The sequence below is a fragment of the Phoenix dactylifera genome, chromosome 17, assembly GCF_009389715.1.
Source record: "Phoenix dactylifera cultivar Barhee BC4 chromosome 17, palm_55x_up_171113_PBpolish2nd_filt_p, whole genome shotgun sequence".
In the NCBI taxonomy this organism is placed as follows: domain Eukaryota; kingdom Viridiplantae; phylum Streptophyta; class Magnoliopsida; order Arecales; family Arecaceae; genus Phoenix; species Phoenix dactylifera.
This window is the reverse complement of record NC_052408.1, coordinates 9,139,299-9,160,449: the sequence shown is the minus strand read 5'-3', so window position 1 is coordinate 9,160,449 and position 21,151 is coordinate 9,139,299. Positions and strand designations below refer to the sequence as shown.

The 21,151-nt window shown below is 36.9% G+C and overlaps 1 protein-coding gene across 11 annotated transcripts; it reads right to left on the bottom strand.

Moving 5' to 3' along the window:
- Nucleotides 1-234: 234 nt before the first annotated feature.
- On the bottom strand, nucleotides 235-20,234 carry LOC103714039. 11 transcript variants are annotated; one of them, XM_039114908.1, is made up of 15 exons: nucleotides 19,858-20,234; nucleotides 19,270-19,362; nucleotides 13,542-13,815; nucleotides 12,583-12,915; nucleotides 6,809-6,894; nucleotides 6,162-6,703; nucleotides 5,629-6,075; nucleotides 4,679-5,519; nucleotides 4,317-4,547; nucleotides 4,090-4,214; nucleotides 3,441-3,919; nucleotides 2,205-2,340; nucleotides 1,099-2,118; nucleotides 733-1,012; nucleotides 235-581 (listed from the first exon to the last, which is right to left on the bottom strand). In XM_039114908.1, the coding sequence occupies exons 3-13, from the start codon at nucleotides 13,662-13,664 to the stop codon at nucleotides 1,361-1,363; spliced, it is 4,101 nt and encodes a 1,366-aa protein (XP_038970836.1). In that variant the 5' UTR covers nucleotides 13,665-13,815; nucleotides 19,270-19,362; nucleotides 19,858-20,234; the 3' UTR covers nucleotides 235-581; nucleotides 733-1,012; nucleotides 1,099-1,360. The 11 variants fall into 11 exon arrangements, with proteins under 11 accessions (XP_038970836.1, XP_038970829.1, XP_038970835.1 ...); XM_039114901.1 differs by having other exon boundaries at nucleotides 6,162-6,362; nucleotides 6,429-6,703; nucleotides 12,583-13,815; nucleotides 19,270-19,350; XM_039114907.1 differs by having other exon boundaries at nucleotides 19,526-20,029.
- Nucleotides 20,235-21,151: the final 917 nt, after the last annotated feature.

Sequence of the window (21,151 nt, the reverse complement as noted above, 5' to 3'; positions counted from 1 at the left end):
TGCAACAGTTCAGAGCATGGAAGCATAAAATTGCAAAGGAAGAATAAAAATAGTAATTTCTTTCGAAAAGTTATGTAAAAATCCCAACACTCATCAGCGCTGTGACGCACTAAAAGATGGGTTTTGCATTTTGAGTGGTTCCTCATCTCACACTCTCTCATGTTGAAAATGAGGCCAACATATTGGAAATCAAGGGTTTATCCTATGATGATATGCACAATGAATGGCTTGAACTGAACGAGAATTGGAATTCTTTTTCCTTCAAAAGCAATCATACTCCACTTTTTGAGCCTCCACGCATAATTTGGACTAATTAGTTTAACCGGCAAGCCCTTTGATATGCCTTTATAATGTAAGGTACCAGTACAGTCCATCTTTTTGTCTGCCTAGCAACTACAAATATTAAATAGAATAATCATCTCTGATACTTTATAATCTGAACAGTGCATCTCTCGGTGCATCTGCAAGCACCACCATACAAGGATCTCTTCTTACGCTTCAGGTCTCGCATGGTGATATGGGCTTGGGCATGACCATTGATGAGATCATAAACTTTCTCCCCTGCTCCTCTCACTCGGAAACTACAGAAAATGTGAAGCACAACAGAAAGTTAAGCCCAGGGAGCATGACAAGCTGCAAAGATATCCAACTGAGAAATAACTTGCAGATTTCAATGAAGCACCAGCCAGATATCCTTCATTGAAAGATATTTTGTTGTAATCCATGCTGTACCTGAATAACCATTGGACCCTCTCTCGAAACATACCATCCCAAGCAGATAAGTGCTGCAACGTAGTGTACATGATGAATTTCTTGTGACCTGAGGTGAACCTCCATTGATCAGGAAATGAGAAACGGAAGCTGCAGCTTGGGAGACAACCACCATTCGGCAAGCAAGTGCTTCAGTAATATCCAAATCATCCACCTGTGTTGCGCAGAGAGGACAGGTGCTGCCTTTTGGCATGCTTCTTTCTCATGCGAGTAGCTGGTATATCTTAGTGACCATCTACATCTAGACAGCCATCTGTTAAAACATGCCCCATATATTTTCACAAAATAGACATAACAAGGCAAAAAAGTGTAATCACGATGACTTACAAAATAAATATCTTGAGAGCCCCACATGGTGCACCCATATGGTGTAAAAATTGCAGCCTGCCTTCTATATACAACAGCTGCGAGACTGCACCCTGAAGCAAGAAGTGAAAAAAGAAAGTCGAAGAAGAAAGTGAAATGGATTTTGCATGGATAATGAACATATGGGCAAGGCTCTGACATTGCCCTCGATGATCCTCAATGATCAGTATACTCTTGACTACACCCTTCGAAAAATTAAAAGCCAAGCATGCTCTTGATTGATTCAAGTGTCAGTAAAGCCATGAAAAAAGAAAAAAGATGTGTTAGCACCGGGCTTCTCAGGCATCATCTGCCCTGTTTTTGAAACAGATTTGGATGTTTGTTCCTTCACCAAGGCAGGGGAAGCAAGTGATAGAGAAAGTGATGCCGAGACATCATCTCCATCGACAACTGCAGGACCAGGAGGCTTATCTTGGTTACTCTTTTCACCAACCTTTGGAGGAAATAAGGGCAAAATATCCTGTCCCAGTGATTTCTTTTTTCCTCCCAAAGCTAGTTTAAGATCTGGGGCATTGGATTCTGGCAAATCTTCATCATCTGAAGAAAGATATATGAAGTCCTCTGCCCTTTTACCCCTTATAGGACCTGAATCCACTGGAAAGAAGTTCCTTACAACACTTCTTGAGCTCTCAGGCATTGTCTCAGCATGGATGCTATCATTCGTGAAGCTAGATGACAGTGGATGTACTTTCGATGACAATTTAGCACTCAAAATTTCCTCTCTAGAACAACCAGCAAATATTCCATTGTCAAGCTTCATCTTCTTGCTTTCCTTTTCATCATTGATGGAACAGTTTGCCTCTTCATTTTGCAGAATTGTTTCACCAGGAACATGTGACAGTTTATCCATGGTGTTTGATTGCATTGGTTTCCTGTTATGCCTTGAGCTGACATGGTCTATCTCTAGCAGATTATCCAGTGAGTCGTCATTCAAAACAGATTCACTGTTCATAAAGCTGTTTTTCTGCTTGATTTCAGTACCTACTTATTGAAAAAGTTGAGAGAGAATAAGCTGAAATACTTGATTATATCAGATAAAATGTATAACAGAAAAACGAGAAAATCACCTTGTCCGCAATATGAGGAAACTGAGAAGGTGGGCAATACTCCATCTTCATCATGGCTACTCTGTATGCTATTTGCTTGAACATGACATATATGCTCTGAATCTTCTCTGCCATCTGAATTGTCGCTGAAATTATTCTGCGGGAAGAAGAGTACATGTTAGGAGGATGTGAAGTTGAAAAAGCAGCAGCAATACAAAGCATGGAAAACTCAAATTACCCAGGATGTATACATTGTGCATGTGCACCAGAGATTAATACAGGCTGGTGATCATCACCAATCTGTGCAAGAAGCATGCATAGGTAGATGAGTTGTCTAAGAACTTCGCAGATATCGGACATAATATAGGTATCCAATGATAGGTATTATATGGTGTCATGATCAACAAGCCCACCTTAAAGATAGTTGGACGTGCTATGAGATTACAAAATAAGATCTAAACTGAGCAGAGAATCACAACCCAGTTGATTAAAGTATGCTCTAGCAGTCTAGCTCGGTTCCCTAGATTAGTGACACTCAATCAACCATGAAAAGTAAAACCATGAGGCATGAGGAGCCATATAGAGTTTCCAGGACTGAGCTCCAGAGAAGAATTAGCCTGGCTAACAAAAGTTGTTCAAAGCACCGCCGCCACTTACTAAAGTTTTGTTTGACTTCATGCCAACCCACGGCAATCCTATTTACCTCTTCTTCATGTTAAGTTTCTATCCTTGATCTTAATTTCATGCATGGACAGATAGTAAGATGGTATCAACTCTACTGTAACCTATTGCAGCTTGGTTCTGTGCAAGAGTAAGCTTTAAGAAAACAAAGTCCAACAATGAACGAACTCAATGCTTTTTCTTTCTGCTACTTGTTTTATAAATGCTTTTAAGTGCTAGCAACAAGTCTGATTAATGTAGAAAATAATCACTCAACAGCACATCATTAGCTTAAAAAATAAGTCAGAAGTGTACAGAAAAGCTCCATACACAATGAATTGGATATACTAAAACAATTGGTTTCTGGATAACACACAAGGATTGATAGCAGGATTATGGCAGAACACTCCAGCTATGATGTGATGCACCATGTGCTATTGAATAGTATTTGCACCCAGAAACAATAACAAAAATTATCCCCAATAGCCATTTGAACCATTTGAGATATCCCTATAATGAATATGAGAAAGATGTAGCAATCATTAACAAATAATAAAATTCAGCAAAAATGCCTGTGGAAAATTAAGTAAAGCTTACCAGCCACGTGACACCAAAATGAACACCTAGGTATGACTGCTCAGAGTTCATCTGAAGATTTGATTCGGGACAAGTACAATTAGCATTTTTTCCCAAGCTGCTTGCAGGGAGTGAACCTGAAGTCAGCTTTAGTGGCATATTATTATCAATTGCTTCCTGATGCAAGGGTTTTACAAAAGAATATTCTTGTGCATTGCAGGCCCTATCCTTGATTCCTGAAGATGAAGTATCTCGAAAATCTACACTGCTAGTGGAACTGACTTTTTTCCTCTTCTGGGATCTTTCAGACCTGGATAATTCCTTATTTGGATTCTCGTGAGAGAGAGAAACTCCTGACATAATTGGGGCAGGCAAATCTTGATCCAAGGGCTCCATGTTCAAATTGGGCCTATTGAGCTTCTGGAAAACAGGCATGTCATCTAAGCTTTTTTCCTTCCTTTCTCTGAATACACCCCAAAGGAAAAATAAGTTGTTCCACCCTGAAAAAAATAGCGAGCATCTTTTGAATCAGATGACAATTCCATGTATATTAAAAGAGCATCCATAAAATTATGCCAGAAGTACATATTGTCTGTGGCTGTTACAGCACCAACTATGCATGGATAAACACCCACTGCAGCAACTATATGCAAAGGAGACTGTTTCTTACGCTGAGAGTTCTCAGGTAACAGATTTGATGGAAATATGAGAAGTTCAGCCCCATCCACGTTCCCTTTCAGGGCTAAATCATTCTTAAGCATAGTTTCCAACAGCTTGCTATAATTATTCTTGTAACTGTCAGACCAAACATATAGAGAAGTTAGTATTTTGCATCAGCATGGCGGTCTCAGTAGCAGATTTACAAGAACATAGTGAAACTTCTGTGAACAAACCAACCTCTCGATGTCTTTAGCAAAGAAAAAAAGAGCAATATTATCTTCTTTAGGACTGTTCTTCTGAAACTGTGAAGGCCATGAGCCATGGCGAGGAACTTCCTCCAGATGGATAATGCAAGGAAACTTAAATGCTGCTTCAAGTGCTTTTGGTGACACACAAGTTGATGGATGAGCCTGAAGACCATCACAGATCTCAGAATGTCCCCCAGTTCTCAGCACCTTAAAACCACCTCTGCATGTAAAAATAAAAAAGGATCAGACATACTGAAAATTAGGTAGCACCATCTAATGGATTAGTTATTTAAGCCAGATGAAGTCAAACAGCGGGATACACTATACGAAATGAGGGAGCAAAGTTCATACTGCCAAATTAATTCAAGCTTTGGAATTACTGAAGCCCTTAATGGAGGTTCAAGAACAGAAGCTTGACCAGGCAAGATCTGCATCTGAGGTTTCAGATTCAACTTTTCTGAAATGTTAAGAATGGTATTTGTATTGCCATCTTTTGGAACACATACAGTTTCCTCTTGGTACGAGGTCTTCTGCTTCACATGAAAGACAGCTGCTTTGCTAAAATCAGCCGAGCTTCTAAAGACTTCTTGCCCATCAGCTGTTTCTTCCATGGAAGGTAGATTCCTTGGACACCTTAAAGAACCTGATTGAAAATCTTTAGAAGTTACTTGAGAATTCTGATCAGCACTGGATGTTGAAATTTCCACAGATTGATCTGGTGATTTAATATTTTTTAGTGGTCTAGTTTTTGAACTCATTGCTTCCACCACGTCTTTCCACTTACTGTTTCTGTTACTCCCCTCCCTTAAATTTCGCTCGGCTGAAGGCCTAACAGCAGACATGCGAAGTTTGTCGACAGCACAGAATTGGGTTGTATGACCTGTTTCATTACACCTTTGACACCGTAATAACCGACTGCTTCCTGAAGCTGCTTGCCTCAAGCTACTGGAAAGCGTATGGTCCTTGGTTGTATCATCTCGATGTGTCGATTCCGCAACCTGAGGTGTACTGCATTGTTGGATTGAGTCTGGATTACAACATGCTCTATCAACAGCAGCAGAACTTGCACAGGCATTTTCCTTGGAGACAGGTTGATAAGTCTTTTGATCCTCAGACTTACGTAATCCATTTGAAGGAGTACTTCCAGAAGTTCTTGATGAAAATGATGACTGTTTCTTTACTTCTTTACATCCTAAGAGGCCACAAAATGGTAAAGAAATGTTAAGTTATTATAATAGCGAACTAGGCCAATACATAAGATACAAACAAGGTACATGTCCCCTTTTAGAGGACTAATTTACCTAAATTATTTGCATTGTTTGATCCTCTATCAGTGCCAACATTGCTTAAATCAGGAATTTTATTGGACTTCCCAACATGCTGTGGAAACTTTATATCCACCTTCGTAAAAGGAGAGCTGGTACTAGCTGATAGAGAAGGACTTATGGAAGGGCGATCTGATACAGAAGAATTCTTCTTATTTATTACATTTCTTTCTTTTACCAGTTTCCCTCCTCTTGGCTCCTCTGCCCGGAGTGGATCAAGGGACTGGATTTTATTTGCTGACTCAGTATTGCAGCCTGAGTTTGTGCTCTTAAAAGATGCAGATTTTGTAAATGTTTTGAGCAACCCCTCCTTTTTTGAGTCACTGGAACTGGTTATTTTTTGCCTAAGAGGAACACTTTCAATCAACTGTTTGACTTTTGGCATTTTTGAGCTGTTGAAAGATGCTGACTTTGATAATAACCCTGCAGTAGACCATATATGAATAAATTAGATATCTTAGCTATAAAACGATCCAGATCAAATCTGAAGACATTATATGCAAAATTACCTCTTGTTGATTCAAACTGTGCTTCAATCTTGGATGAATTAGAACCCAAAGAAGCTTGTGAGTGGGCAATGGGCTGAGAGCCACTCCTTGACTGAACTCCACATGATGGCAATGGGTTAACTGGCTTAACTTTTCCAACATCCAAGCTGTTGAATGAACTTTCACGAGACCATACAGTATTTTTCCTAGGACTTGTTATCCCTGTTGACCCACCACTTGTCTCAGAAACCTTGATGCTAGGAATTGAAGTTACCTCTACATTCTTACCATGCCTCTTAGTCGAGTCTTGAGTACTTTGAAGTCCTTTTACCCCCCCTTTGGCATCTGAATTGATTTCCTTGGTCTCCAAATTAGGCAAAACTTCAGGGTTAAATGTGTTTCCAGAACTCTGAGCTTTCTCATTCAAACAAGGAATTTCTAGCATTTCACTTGCAGCTTCAGATTTATCCACTTTCTGATTTTCAGTTTCCTCCTTGAGCTGGCATTCTTCACATAACCAATCACCTTCTGGAAGTTTGTCCAACATTACTCGCATACAGTAACTGGTTAAAAGCAAAGGATCATTAATGTGTTTATCCCCAATAAAAGGAATGCTATCCGTTACACTATTAAGAATGCAGCATGCATCAGAATAAAAAAGGGCCTACATGTGCTCTGCACCATCGCTACATCTACTGCAAATAGCAAGTAACTCTTCCTGACCTGCATCTCCACAGATATCACAGACCTTTACCTAAATCAAAGAGCAGACAAAATATCAGACAAATAACATAAAACCGTGAACTTTGACAACATATATGTTGCACTGCTGCTTTGCAGGCTTAAGGACAAAATTTCAATTGCTTCAGCATAAATATTAGAACTTCAAAGAAAAGATTTTCCATTAGTTTAAAAGATTTTTAATTTACCTGCTTGAAAGGAGCAGCTAAAACTGGAATTTTGGGAGAAATTTCAGAAAAATGAAACATGATTTAACCCAGAAGATTATTAGGAACTATTTGTGCCAGAACAGCTTGAATGCAGATATGATTTGATCTAAATAAGATGCCTTCTTGGAGGCCCTTTGAGCTGATTGCATAGAAAAGACTAGATCTGTCCTCTTTGATCAGCAAGAAAGCATAAGACATGTGCCAAAAAGTACCCAAACATAATCAAGAAATTATACGTCGAGAAGTTGAAAAGCAACAGATAGATACATATACATTTCATCTAAAATCTGTCATAAACTTCTGAGTATCACTTGATAATAAAGCCACAAGCAGCAATCCTATGACAGCCACATGGGATGGTTGGCTAGAATGACAAAGAAACAAATTTCAACCAAACAATGCAAGGTGAATTGATTTGTTAGCATCAATTCTTTTGCTTTGAGCTTATAGCCAATTGATTATGTTTTTTCTTCCCCCTTCTTCAGTACATTGCTATTAACATTAAAATTAAAGGTATACAGAGAATTATCCTAGATGGCTGAGTAAGATTCACTGTTTATGCTTTCAAACGAGTAAGCAAATATAGTTATAATATAACACAGTGATATAGGTCAAATGCAGACACAGTTGTACTGCTGGACCTCACAGCTTGGAATGCTTATGAAAAGTCGGTGCTCGCCTAAGCAGATGTCCTACACATTCATTGTTCTGATATGCAATTGAGAGCAAAACTTAAATTAGGATAACCATGAAAGCATAGTAATGATGTATGGTATCTAGGATTTATGAAAGATGCATCTAGGATTTATGAAAGCATAGCCCTACCAAAACATAGCGCTTTAAAGGATTTTTTTTTTCTCAATGTGAAGGGAAGAACCCACACTAATCCAATGGTTGCTCTATTTAGCCAACCAGAGATTTAATAGCAAATCTCCTAGTTACCTAATTCTCATAAAATTATGAAACCATTCTTAAAAATTTCAACAAATGCATGTTGCCCAAATATTATATTAGCCAAGAAAGAAGTCTTCTTTCTTTTCTTAATACTTTCAGAATAATTCACAAAATATCATCGCTGCAAATGTTTTCTAAATTTGTTTAAACATGACCTCCATTAGGAAATATCCAATATGGCTAGATGCTGTAAATGCTTGGCGACAAGCATTCGCAGGTACATTTCTCACCAACATATTTCCTGTTAACTACGAATCCTAGTTTTGTAACTGCTGACTAGCATGCCCAAATCTAAGCCATTTTAGATTGGTGGTGCTGCTAGAAATTTGAATAATGAACCAAATCTTATTTCCAATAATGGACGCCATTTAATCATGACACTAACTGATTTCTACTAAGGCCCTGTTTGGGGGAGCTTTTGGAGGGCCAGAAAGCACTTTCTGGCCCTCCAAAAGTACTTTTAGATGAAAAACTGTGTTTGGTAAATTTTTCAAAAAGCTGTTTCAGCTTTTGCGGGAAGCTGAAAACAGCTTTTGGGAGGAAGCTCCAATTTGGAGCTTTTAGGAGGAAGCTGTTTCAGCTTTTTCGGAAAGCTGTATTTTTGACAAAAATGTCCATATTAAAATAACATAATTACATAGTTTATCCCTGTATAAACCTAAAAATCTGCTGGAGCCAAGAACCCAAGCCGTCAGACTCCCTTTCGTAAGAAAATGTATTTTTCTTTTCAATTTTTGTATGCATCTCTTGAACCACATTTTAGAAGAAAAAAATTTTATTCCATTTCCATACCTTTCAAAATCAATCTATTGTTTTTTTTTTTTATCATCAACCTCGCGGCCCACGCTGAGGTCCTCCTCGAGCGTGGACCACACAGAAGAGCCCCTGGACCGCGGAAAATTATTTTATGGAAAATTATGGGAAATTATTTTATACTAATAATTATAATATTTTATACCTTTATTTTTGTATTATACTATAAATATAATATCATATTATATTATATCATAATACATTAATATGTTATGTTAAATAATTTAATATTATGTTATATTATGAAAAATTAATTTATACTAACAATTATAATATTTTATACCTTTATTTTTGTATTATACTATAAATATAATATCATATCATATTATATCATAATACATTAATATGTTATGTTAAATAATTTAATATTATGTTATATTATGAAAAATTAATTTATACTAATAATTATAATATTTTATACCTTTATTATTGTATTATACTATAAATATTATATTATATTACATTACATTATAATACATTAATATGTTATTTTAAATAATTTAATATTATGTTATATTATGGAAAATTAATTTATAATAATAATTATAATATTTTATACTTTTATTATTGTATTATACTATAAATATAATATATATTACATTATATCATAATACATTAAAATGTTATGTTAAATAATTTAATATTATGTTATATTACCAAATATTAATTTACTCTAATAATTATATTACTATTATGCTATATTAACATAATATTATTTTATATTACAATAATATTATACTATATCGTATATTTATGTATTAATTTATGTTATGTTTTATTATGTTCTGTTGTATAATACTATGCAATGTCCTTTATGGTAATTTTGTCATATAAAAGTACTTTCTCAGCTTATTTACCAAACACAAAACAAAGTACCACAGCACTTTACAAATGTAGTTACCAAACAACAAACAGCTTTTTATAACAGCTCTACTTCAGACAGCTCTACTTCCAACAGCTCTACTTCCAACAGCTCTACTGCCAACAGCTCCCCCAAACAGGGCCTAAATGCTTTTATATCAGCCAATTCTCTTTGATTGTAGAGTTAGCTCTTTTAAATAATAAATCAGTGGTTATGGGCCTATTTGGCATCACTTTGTTTCTTGTTTTCTATTTTTTAAAATAGAAACTGAGAAAAAAAACATGTTTGGAACTATTTGTTAATTTTTCTATTTTAAAAAAAAAACATTTTCATTATTTTTAGAAGAAATGGAGTAAGAAATCCTTACTCTCAATATTTCAGAAACAAGAAACTCATACTTTTACCACCAAAATCAACACCAACTCCACCACCACCGTTGCTGCTTTTGCCACCACCACCATTGCCACTATCGTCGCCGCCGCCACCATCGCCACCTTGACCACACCATAGCCATCATTGCCGCCTCCACCATATTGCTGGCACTCCTGCCACTAGTACTAATGCTACTGCTACACCATTGTTGTCATCACCACTGCCTCCATCACATTGCCAGCCACCATGCTACCACCATCGTTGTTGCTATCTCCACCACGCTGCAAGCATCATCATCGTCACCTTTGCCACATTGTCAACAACACCACCACCAGTGTGGTGCCATCACTGCAAGCATCATCATCGTCACCTTTGCCACATTGTCAACAACCCCACCACCAGTGTAGTGCCATCACTGTCATTGTCGTCACCTTTGATGTCCCGCCACCATCCCTACAATCACCGTTACCTCCGCTATACCACCATCGCACCTGCCACCAAAACCACCGGCATCTCCACTGCCTCCATCATTACTACCACACCTCCGCCACCATCAACATGTTTGTATTTTTAAAAACAATTGACTATACCAAGCATGTTTCTATTTTAAGAAACTTTTAAAAAATAGAAAGAGCATTTTATTTTCTGTTTTTGAAAATAAAAAAATGAAAATAATGTCCAAAGGCACACAAGTTTGGCTATGCTTCATGACCCCAGACTGCAAATCACTAGTCAATCAATTGAATTGTGAGACAGACATTCTTTCTACGCTCTTGTAGATCATAGGAAGCAATTAGATTGCATCTTCTGGAAAACAATAAAAATAAATCACAAACACTATATAATTAGTTTGGGATCAGCTATATGGATTCTACTCCATTGTCTCAGCGAAGACCTCTGAAGAGTAAACTGTAAAGTCTGTTACAGATCATTTTCACTACCTCACAGACTCAATCAGAATAAATCTTCAACTTCTCCATAGGAATAAGTTGTTTTTTTTAATGATGTGCTTGCTAGAAGTAATCTCTAAGGGTCTATATTTAAGATAAATCTTCCTACCATCCTAGGTTTGTTCCTTTTTTTTAAGATTAATAAAATGTCTCAAAAAATTTCAAAAAAGAAAAAAAAATCAGCCATTTTTCTATGTGAGCAAAATTTCATAGGTTATTGTGAGCTTATCACAAATATATATGAAAAAATGAAAGCGAGAAATGCATTCATTGCATTAACATTAGTCTGTATGATCCAAATAAATGAATTTAATAGTAGTAGTTATTAGGTTATGAACAAGAAGGCTTAATAATTATGACTGGCAAGGAAGGATTTGTGAACTTGACCACAAAGAATTACAAGAAGGCTTAATAATTATGATCATGGCTATTCTTTTAAAAAAAAAAAAAAAAACTGGTGCTGGAGACCAACAACTCGCTCAAGCTGCAGGCATGGACTTTCAACAGGAAAACAGAAGATGTTATCTTTCAAACTTAGAAATGACCTAAACAAGAAAGTTCAAATTTCTCTGATGCAGTTTAATAAATACTTACTTACACATGAGAACTCTTGCAACTAATGCAATTTTGAAATAGCTACAAAGATATGCTATCAATCCGTTATCTTTTTAATGTTTCAGGTTATGGTAGATTTAACATCCTTTTCAGTGTAACACAAGAAATTATGATATGAACTTCTAGTTTGTGCTAGCTGATGTAATGAAGATATTTATCCTTCCTTTTTTTTGGGTAGCAAACTTCATATCTACATCTCCAAAGATGAGGCTGTGATTTAAAGGATTTGAACACGATCATAACAACTCTCTAATTTTAAGAATACCCTTCCTACTTTGTTTCTGAAACCAACAAAAGAAAAAAAAGAGATTGTGAACAAACACGTACAACTGAACATAAAATATTGCAAACCAAGGTTCGCCGTTTTAGTACCGAACCCCGTACTAATGCTACATTAGCACAGTGTCGGTACCATACGGTACGGTACGAATTTTTTTTTAGTGTATCGAGTGTCAATATGCCATCTGTACCGGTATCTGTACCGAACCAGTACGGTACGGTATGCTCCGTATTATTCGGTTCGGACCGGTATGGCATACCATGCTGCAAACACAATATAACTAGGCATGGTTTAGAGATGGATAAGCAGCCTACAATATCTTCAGACAACAAAAGGGAAAAGATAAAAAAGAAAAGAGAAGCAAAAGGAGGTGTGCAGAACAGTGAGTACCGGCCAAGTATGTTACAAAATTTCATGCTACTAAAACTTGCTTATAGTTCTGCCATTTTCTGCACATCCTTGATGAGGATCATCTGTCTTTATTTATTTTTTGCCTATAATTTATTATTGATGAATTATTTAGCATTTCTGTTGTGGTTCAAATGCAACCTCATTGATATGTTAAAATCATTTAAGAAAGTAAAGATTCTGAGTGCATTAAACAAGATATTCTATAAGAGAAATTGAAGCTAGGAAAGGCACTTACATCATCCTCAATTTCTGCAGAATTTTCACTGTCAGAGGTAGTCTGAGGTTGAGTCTTGGAAACCTCCATATTAGCTGTCTCTAACAATGAACTGGACTTTGGTGATGGCTCTTTCATGAAGCTGCACTTCCTGGCATCATCAGTATCATTCAATGAAACTGAAGTAGGTTCACTTGTTATGCTGCTTGCTTTATTAATATCACTGTTTGCAAGTGCAGTATTTTCTTGCCCGTCAACACTGCCAGCAGCCAATTCTCCTGCTAGTGAAGATTCCTCGTTGGCTACATAGCATTTCAAAATTTCTGCTGGAAGTTGCGAACATGCATTTCTTTCCTTGAAAAAAGAATCATGAAAAGAAGAATTATCACTTTTTGATGGATGGAACTCAGAATGTTCAGATTTGGGGTAAGAGCCAACATTTGCAAAACTAGAACCACTATTCTTTGGTAAGGATACTTCAAGGCATGTGCCAGGCCTTTTAAAGTCATTCTGAATCTCTTTTATTTCATCAATATGATGATCATGGAGAGCTTCAGTCTGAACTGGCTTTTCATCCTTTCTGGCAAGCAAATTACCATTTGATGGAATCCTGGATGTTGAATTTGTATTTTCCGAGTCCGTACAAGGAGCATGGACTGCAGTATCAGTATCCTTATCCTCAACTACAGAAATACATGAAACGTTATCCCCATGGTATTCTAAAACATGATGCTCATCAACTAGACCTGAGAGTGTTTGATGGGGCAGATCAGATGTTGTCTGGCTGTCAGAGGGAAATGAATTATGAGCAGTAACAGTGGTTTGCTCCAAGAGAAGCTTAACTGCTTCATCTGAAGACTCTGGAGGGGGTATTTTAACATCTTCTGATGCACCATCTGTAACTGAGACTCGTAATTGCGCTTTACTTTCACAATTTTCAAAACATGAATCATAACTTGAAGTAGAGCTTAGTAAATTACTAGTTTCATTAGATGCATGCTGCTGGTCATCACATTCTCTGCCCTTATAATTAGGCCCTTTGCCACCAAAGAAAGAACAACTATCATCTTCTTTTCTCCCAGAGGTGTTATGCGAAAGCCCATCTTTGATTTTTGATTCCATGAGTGGCATGGTTCGCTTCAAGTGCAAACAAGATGTGCAAGGAGCAGAACACACGTTGCACGTACCAGATTCTGCTCTGCTGCGAAGTTTTTCATTCACAAGTAACCTCCTTTCTTCAACTGGAAAATAGCCCTATTAAAGACAAGTGAATGAAAAAGTTAATAGGCAAATTGTTAAAACATCATATATCAAATATTATGGCCTTAGAGCTTCGCAACTGATACAGACAGACTGCACTGGAGGTTTATAGGAACATGCAAGCACATCTATGTGTTTATGTACTCAACTATGTCTGACGCAGATAATCTCCATTCCTGGTATTTAACAGTAAATGCAGGACCTCATTCAAAAAACAATAAAAGTATGACACAAACACACTAAAATATCTGGCATCTTATTAATAAGCAGACAAACATCATCAATGAGACAAAATTGGCAGGTAGAACGGAAACAGAAAATGTTCCCCATACAGTTGAAGTAGGCATTTACTACTGCATAGAGATGAAACATGCAACATACTAAATATTGCAAAAGTATGTAGTGGCAGCGAAAATAACAAAAGAACAGACAGTACGATGGTCCTCAGAAAATGTTCCCCATACAGTTGAAGTAGGCATTTACTACTGCATAGAGATGAAACATGCAACATACTAAATATTGCAAAAGTATGTAGTGGCAGCGAAAATAACAAAAGAACAGACAGTACGATGGTCCTCAGAGCTAAGGAATCATATCAAAGAGAACAGTTAACATTATGCAATTAGAAGAGATCTGCTAGGAACTAAGGTACACACTGTGAGCTAATCCCATTAACATATCCAATAGAATTGGCTTGACAAAAATCCAACCCTACATGCATAATCAAGCAGGGTTAATACCTAATCAGGACTAATTTAACTTGATCACATGGGTCAACTAGCATCAGTCAATTGATTGGACTCAACTCAAATTGCCCGTACTATGCTATCATGGTTTAATTTGACCTACTGGTCCAACCGATTGACCAATCACTTTAAAATTATGTGACACTTTGGAATTCCATTATAACTTAATTTATGCAATGTTTTAAAAACCATATTATTTGTCCAAGCAGGCTGGGTTATTGACCACCTATTCAAACACTGGGTCAAACAAAAAGAAAAACGATGTTATCATGACAGAATAAACCACCAATTAATAATGAATAGAAAAATAAATAGAATCGCTAATCAAAATTCTCAATAAAAAAGAAGTCATAATATCATCAAGTTAGAAGAGCTTCAATGTACAAATTGACATATATAAAAGCGGTTGAGCATCAAAAGCTTGAGGTTGAGGTCTAAAGCGATGAGACACTTGAGAGGCAAGGAGTGATGACCACTTTCTTCTTTCCTCACCCAAGTCACCTTCAATGAAGAAACCATAAGTCTTGAGTTTGAGTCTTGAGGGTTTAAGTTTTGAGGCCTTAAGTGATGCAACTTGAGGGTTAAGAGGCGATGGGAAGCCATAGCCAACTTCTGTGCATAAGAGAAGCTTGAGATGGCTTCGGCCAAAGTCAAGTTATAGAGCCTGGGGGGTGAGAGTAAGGACTGGAAAGGGAGGGATTCAGTGCCAATTCTCCCACCCAGATTTACCTGGTGGACAAGTTCTAATACTATAGGTCAAGTTTAAGGACTTCAGCAAGGTTGAGAGAAAACACGAGAGGAAGCTGCAGCTGTTTTTTTGCCCATATTGAAAAAGCCCCACTCCTAATTCGAGGAAGAAATAGTTTTTTTTATAATAAATAATGAACTAGCTATTGATCTATAACCAAAACAGTCGAACAGGTTGCCAATTGAATGACCAGTCCAAGCAGTTCTTATAAAATACAAAGGTTTTCCTCATTTTGGATTTATCCAAACCACGGATCTAGCTAGTTAACAATTCAACCCCGATCAGCTAGTCAGGACTGATCTTAAAATATTGGTTTTCTACTATAAATCTAAATCTAAATGAAATGGAAAATCTAAATCATTAGATATGACCTGCAAGGTCCCAAGTGTTTGTAAACAAAAAAATCATGTACTGAAAACCCCTTACCTATGTATGAAGTTGTGCCCGAAATGGACATCCAGAATCTAGAGATTCATAGTACTACAAGCATGGTTTGCTGAACTAGGCCGAACCGCCCGGTTCAACCAGCACCAAACCAACGGCGCTTCTTTTCAAAAAATAGCTTGAACTGCTCGGTTCGCACCGGTTTGAACCGCTCGGCTCGAACAGGTTCAGCCCCCCCTCAATATCTCAAAAGGCTTGAAAATGGTCTATTGAACCAAGGTGAACTACCCGCTTCACCCTGTACCAAATCAGTACTGTACCGAACTAGTAGCCAACCGGCACGGGTTCTGGTACTAGTTCAGCTAGCCTTGCCTACAAGATTCAAGGATAGCGGTCATAAAACGAAAATCTAAATCATCAGTTATGACCGATAAGGTCTAAAGTACTTATAAACCAAAAAAAATCATGTATTGAAGACCCTTTACATCTGCATTGAGTAGTGCCTAAAATGGATATATAGAAACTAGAGATTCATAGTAAGGTGCAAATAATCATAGTCCATGCAAAAGCAATTTTTTCATCTTAATGAATCTAGCAGGGACCATCTTTTGCCCCAAACATATCATCTTGTCCATGAATATGCAACTTTCTAATGTTCAAAGAGTATAAATCACGGGACTGGAAATGAGCCCAGTTGGACTAATAATTGTAAACCTTATGATTAGGCCAACCCTAAAAGTTAAGGCCCGAATAAACTAGAACCAGCTCAAGCATTGGCTCCGCTCAAGCCTAAATTGGAGCCTGAAACTATGAAACAATTAATATTATATGTACCTATTCTTTTAATATATATTTTATATCTAGTTTTGGAAACTTCCTCCCTCCATCTCTTCTCCTCTTTCAACATTGATGACCTTCTCTCCTTTTCTCTTCGCCTCTTCTCATCTCTTGCCATTGCAAGTTTCTCACCTTCTCTCCTCCCTTTTGTTGATCCATGGCTTCACAACCTCCTCCCCTACACCAATTGCCACCTCAGTCTCCTTCCATGCACTGATTTACAAGAACCATGACCTCTACCCTTGCCAATTCATGATAGCATTAACCTCCTTCCCTCCATCAATCCACTATAATGACCTTGGCTTCTTGCCCTCCACTAATCCACAATCTCAACCCTTTCTCTCCATCAATCTACTATGGCAACATCAGCCTTGTCCCCCACGTCAATCCCCATGGCCTGAACCAGCTCCCTTGGAACTCTAATGATCTTGGCGAACTTGGCATCTTTCCTCTGCAGTGCCCTTTCTCCAAATCAAGCATAAATTTGGGCCAACATGCATGCCTAGTGTAGTCAAGCCTATTTAGGCCTCATTCTAGGCTTGAGTTTGAGCTAGGGTTTGGCTTTCAAGAGAATTTTTGGACTTAGCCCTGACGGTAAGCTAAACATCATTCAACCCAAACTTGGGCTAGGTGGTTTTGCCTAAGTCTAATTGCTTCCTCATAATAATAAAAGCACCCTAATTTTATCTCATAGGAAGAGATATGTGTCAGGATCCGGCACGACAACAAAGTGTAGAATTAAAAAAAAAGATATAGTTAAGAAATCTAGAATATGTACCGGTTTTTATTTTGAAAAAGATGCATATTATACATGTAAAGCATAGACAAGCAAACAATTATCAAACTCTGGTATGGGTGAATAACTACTAATCAGTATATGCAATCCACATATAGACTAAAACTGCATTACAGGAACATACTAAGCATGTGTATAACAAATAACATTTAGAAGAGCATTAAGCAGAATGTTTTTAAAACTTACCAATCAAGTTGGCAAAATGGTATTGGAAAATAATTTCAAAATTGAAAACAAATGATAATGCTTTAATAAAAACCATTAGAAAATGAAAAGGTATTGACTATTGTTGCACATATGCTCTTAATTTCTGTCATGGTACATGTAGCTCTTGTCTGAGGTATCATTTTGATTTTCAATATCATTATTTCAAAATGCAGTGCATAAGGTCGCATATATGGTTGCATATGCATATGCGGTCCTCTAACCGTACCACATGCCTTATGTAGCTAATATATGCAGTTGGGCTGAATATAGGCCAAAAGGATAGTTTGCTTAGCACTTTGCAGATACACATATTAGGATTTGCATTGTGTGATTACATATGTAGCCTACTTATCATTGTGCGACCACATAACCCTTTCAAGCCCTATTTGCCATTGTTTGTAAAGGGCCAAAAAGTGCTTCTTGGAGAGCCAAAAACTCTTTTGAATGATTTTGAGGTGTTTGGTAAAAATTTTGAAATAGCTTTCCGGCTCTTTCAAAAGCTGAAAATGGTCTTCTAGAAAAAAAGCTCCAGTTTGGAGCTTTTGGCAAAAGTTAGCATAAGTTATACTTGAGATATGTTAGAAAGCTATTTTTTGCCACGGGTTCAAGTCCTAGCAATGATTTTTTAAAAATAATTTAAAATAAATTATAAGTTAACAATAATTTATAATATCATTTTTTAACGGTACATAATAGTAGTATAAAGTTATAATATTATATTATGACATTATATTAGTATTATATTATCATTATCATTATTACTATAATATAATGGTTATTTTGTAATGATATAGTTTTATTATATTATAATAATATATAATATAGTATTTTTATAATATACTTAAATAATAATATCCTATTATATCATAATAATATTATGATATACTATCGTATTATAATAAATTTAACATTATTATTTATTAAATTATTTAGATTAAATATCAAAATAAATAATTTATCAATTAAAAATATTTTATAATAACAATTTTGATAATACAAGCAATTAGACAATTGAAAATACCATGTAATATCTTTCATTATCAGTTCTTGATACTAAAAGCACTTTATCAGTTTGGTTACTAAATAAATATTAAAGTTCCACAATACTTTAGGAATGCAAGCAGCTTTTATTAAAAGCTCTACTAGTAAAATCTCTACTGCCCAAAGGTCTATAGACATCTACTACTAAGCTAAATGGGGCCTTAGTTGTGTTGTATGTACGTTTCAAGCAAGTTAGATACGCATATTATAATAATGTCAATATGTTAATTAAGTTATAGTTATTGCAACTGGATATTAGAATTAAGTAGTAAATACTAATTACTCATTATCAATGCTACGATTTATAAAAAAAGTCACTATCATATATATTTTATTTATTTTAAATCTTAAATTACTAACCGCATAAGTACTCGTAAATGCAATCCACAAAATACATATGCGCTATGCAGTCCCTCGACCACCTTTATACCACATTGTTTAACATGCCTTGTAACCATTGGTCTCGCATATGTTAGTATGCTATCTTACTATGAATAGTCTAAGAAGTAACATGAATAAGGGTCATGTAGTCTTACTATGAAGAATCTAAGAAGCAACTAATTGAGTGTTTCACAAAGATCAATCATACTAACCTTTAGAAAATAACATTGGTAAGGAAAATGCCAAATAAATTTGCTATATTTAGAAGAAAAGGAACCAAGTTCAAATATGTCAAATATGCCTCCTACCGAATTTGTCCCCCGTAGATCATAGACAGCCTCACAAATAGGTCCTTGGATCCGACAAGTCCCTTGCAATACTGGAGTGATCTAGAAAGCAGACTGGAAACACACATCAATCACAATTATCATCATAAAACTACTAAATTCAGCAACCAAAAAAGCAACAAACTATCACTATGAACAAACCACACAAAGAACACCTAATCTGATGGTACTTCAAGATCTATTCACATACCAACATCAACGATTTCTCGCTACCTACCCAAACAGATGCACAACGGAATCAACTGCGCAAACAACTATGCAATGCAACCATGCTTCCAACTCAGAAACCCTATAAAACCACAAGCTAGAGTGATTTATTGTGAAATAAAAAACAGGGAAAAATATTTCTCCCACAAAAGCCCCGGAAAAAACTAATTTCCCACTTCCATCTATCATGTCCAGCAATAATGACATGACATGAGCAAACAACCAAATCCTAACGACAAGAAATCCAATAATTTGGGTCGCGAAAGGCCTCAAAAGAATCCATTGGTCGAGGGCGAACAAGAAACCCTAACCAGAAGGAATAAAGGGGGAAACTCTACATGCCTCCGGTTCCGAGATCTTCCTCGTGGCATCATACAGCTCCTTCAAGGGCCGTTCGCGGTGATTCCCCATCCTCCGCCCCGAGGCGGGATCGGCTCCAATCGGACGACCCTCCAATGGGGTTCCCGGGAACCGACGGCGAGGGAATTAGGGTTTCTAGCTTGGCCGCCGGCCCAAATGAGGCGAATAAAAGAGGCGGAAGAGGAAGGGGTTAAGAAGGGAAGAAAGGGCCGGGAGGGGACCTATCGGGGCGTACGATAGGAGATTGGCGAGCGCCCGGGCTACAAGGGATCTGAGCTATAGAGATAGAGAGAGAGGAGGGAATTAGTTTTGGGGATTTCCCTTGGAATCCATGGCGGAGAGAGGGCAAATGAGGGAAGACGAGAAGAGAGGAGCGTGTGGGAGGGGGAGGCCTCTCTTATAGAGACTAGCTCCGGTCACGTGTCCCTCACGTGATTTTCCTCGGGTTCGCATTGGCTCACCGTGCTTTCTTAGAATTTTGTATATTAATATATTATTATTTCGTTCTAGGAAGAGAAAAAAGAAACAAAGAGAGTGCATTTCGTGAAATAAAGATATTTTTATCATTGACCTGGAAAGTAGAATCAGGGGTTGCAGGTGCCGACCTCGGACGTCTGGCGGCGTGCATGCCTTGCTCTAGCATGCATCATGGCGGTAGTGGTTTGGGCTTTTTGTTCCTATGGAGGGTATAAATGTTTTTAAATCTGGCAGCTAGAAATGAAAAGGAAAAAGAATTAATCAATAGTGAGGCGTTTCTTTGAAAATAAATATATAGACTTAGGTCAAGCATGTATTTAGAGATGCAAATGGGACCGCAGATTGAGTGGTATCTTACGTGGCTAGTCACTGCTGAGGCATCCTGTGGATTGGAAAGGAAGAGCTGCTGTATCCGAAATCTTTTACTTTCTGACTTTATTGGATGTATCTATACTAGATATATATGAATCATCCGTCTTAGCAAAAAAAAAAAAACAAATATATAAACTTTGTTGCTAAAGTATCACCATGGATCTTTTTATTTCTTGTTGGAAAGAGGTATAGAAACAAGATGAGTGTATTTCATAGAATAGAGTGGTTTCAGCATATGCGTACTTAAGAACAGTATTGACGTCGCAACATGCATAAATTGCTTGAGCATTGCAACACATTAACAATAGTTAGGGTTTTTCATTTGCTATGAAAAGGTTTAAGTTTGTTACATTGTAGTTTAAAATATAAATCAACTAGGTGCTTTTTCTAAAATAACGTATCATGCACACGATTGAAGTATATATAT

Bases quoted from the DNA above. Each gene is read 5' to 3' on its own strand.
- LOC103714039 (XM_039114899.1), bottom strand. From the start codon at position 19,926: ATGGGGAATCACCGCGAACGGCCCTTGAAGGAGCTGTATGATGCCACG. The intron at 6,895-12,582 runs GTAAGTGCCTTT...TCTTTGATTTAG, and splicing joins CTGCAGAAATTGAGGATGAT to GTAAAGGTCTGTGATATCTG. The intron at 4,215-4,316 runs GTTGGTTTGTTC...TTGGTCTGACAG, and splicing joins TTTGCTAAAGACATCGAGAG to TTACAAGAATAATTATAGCA.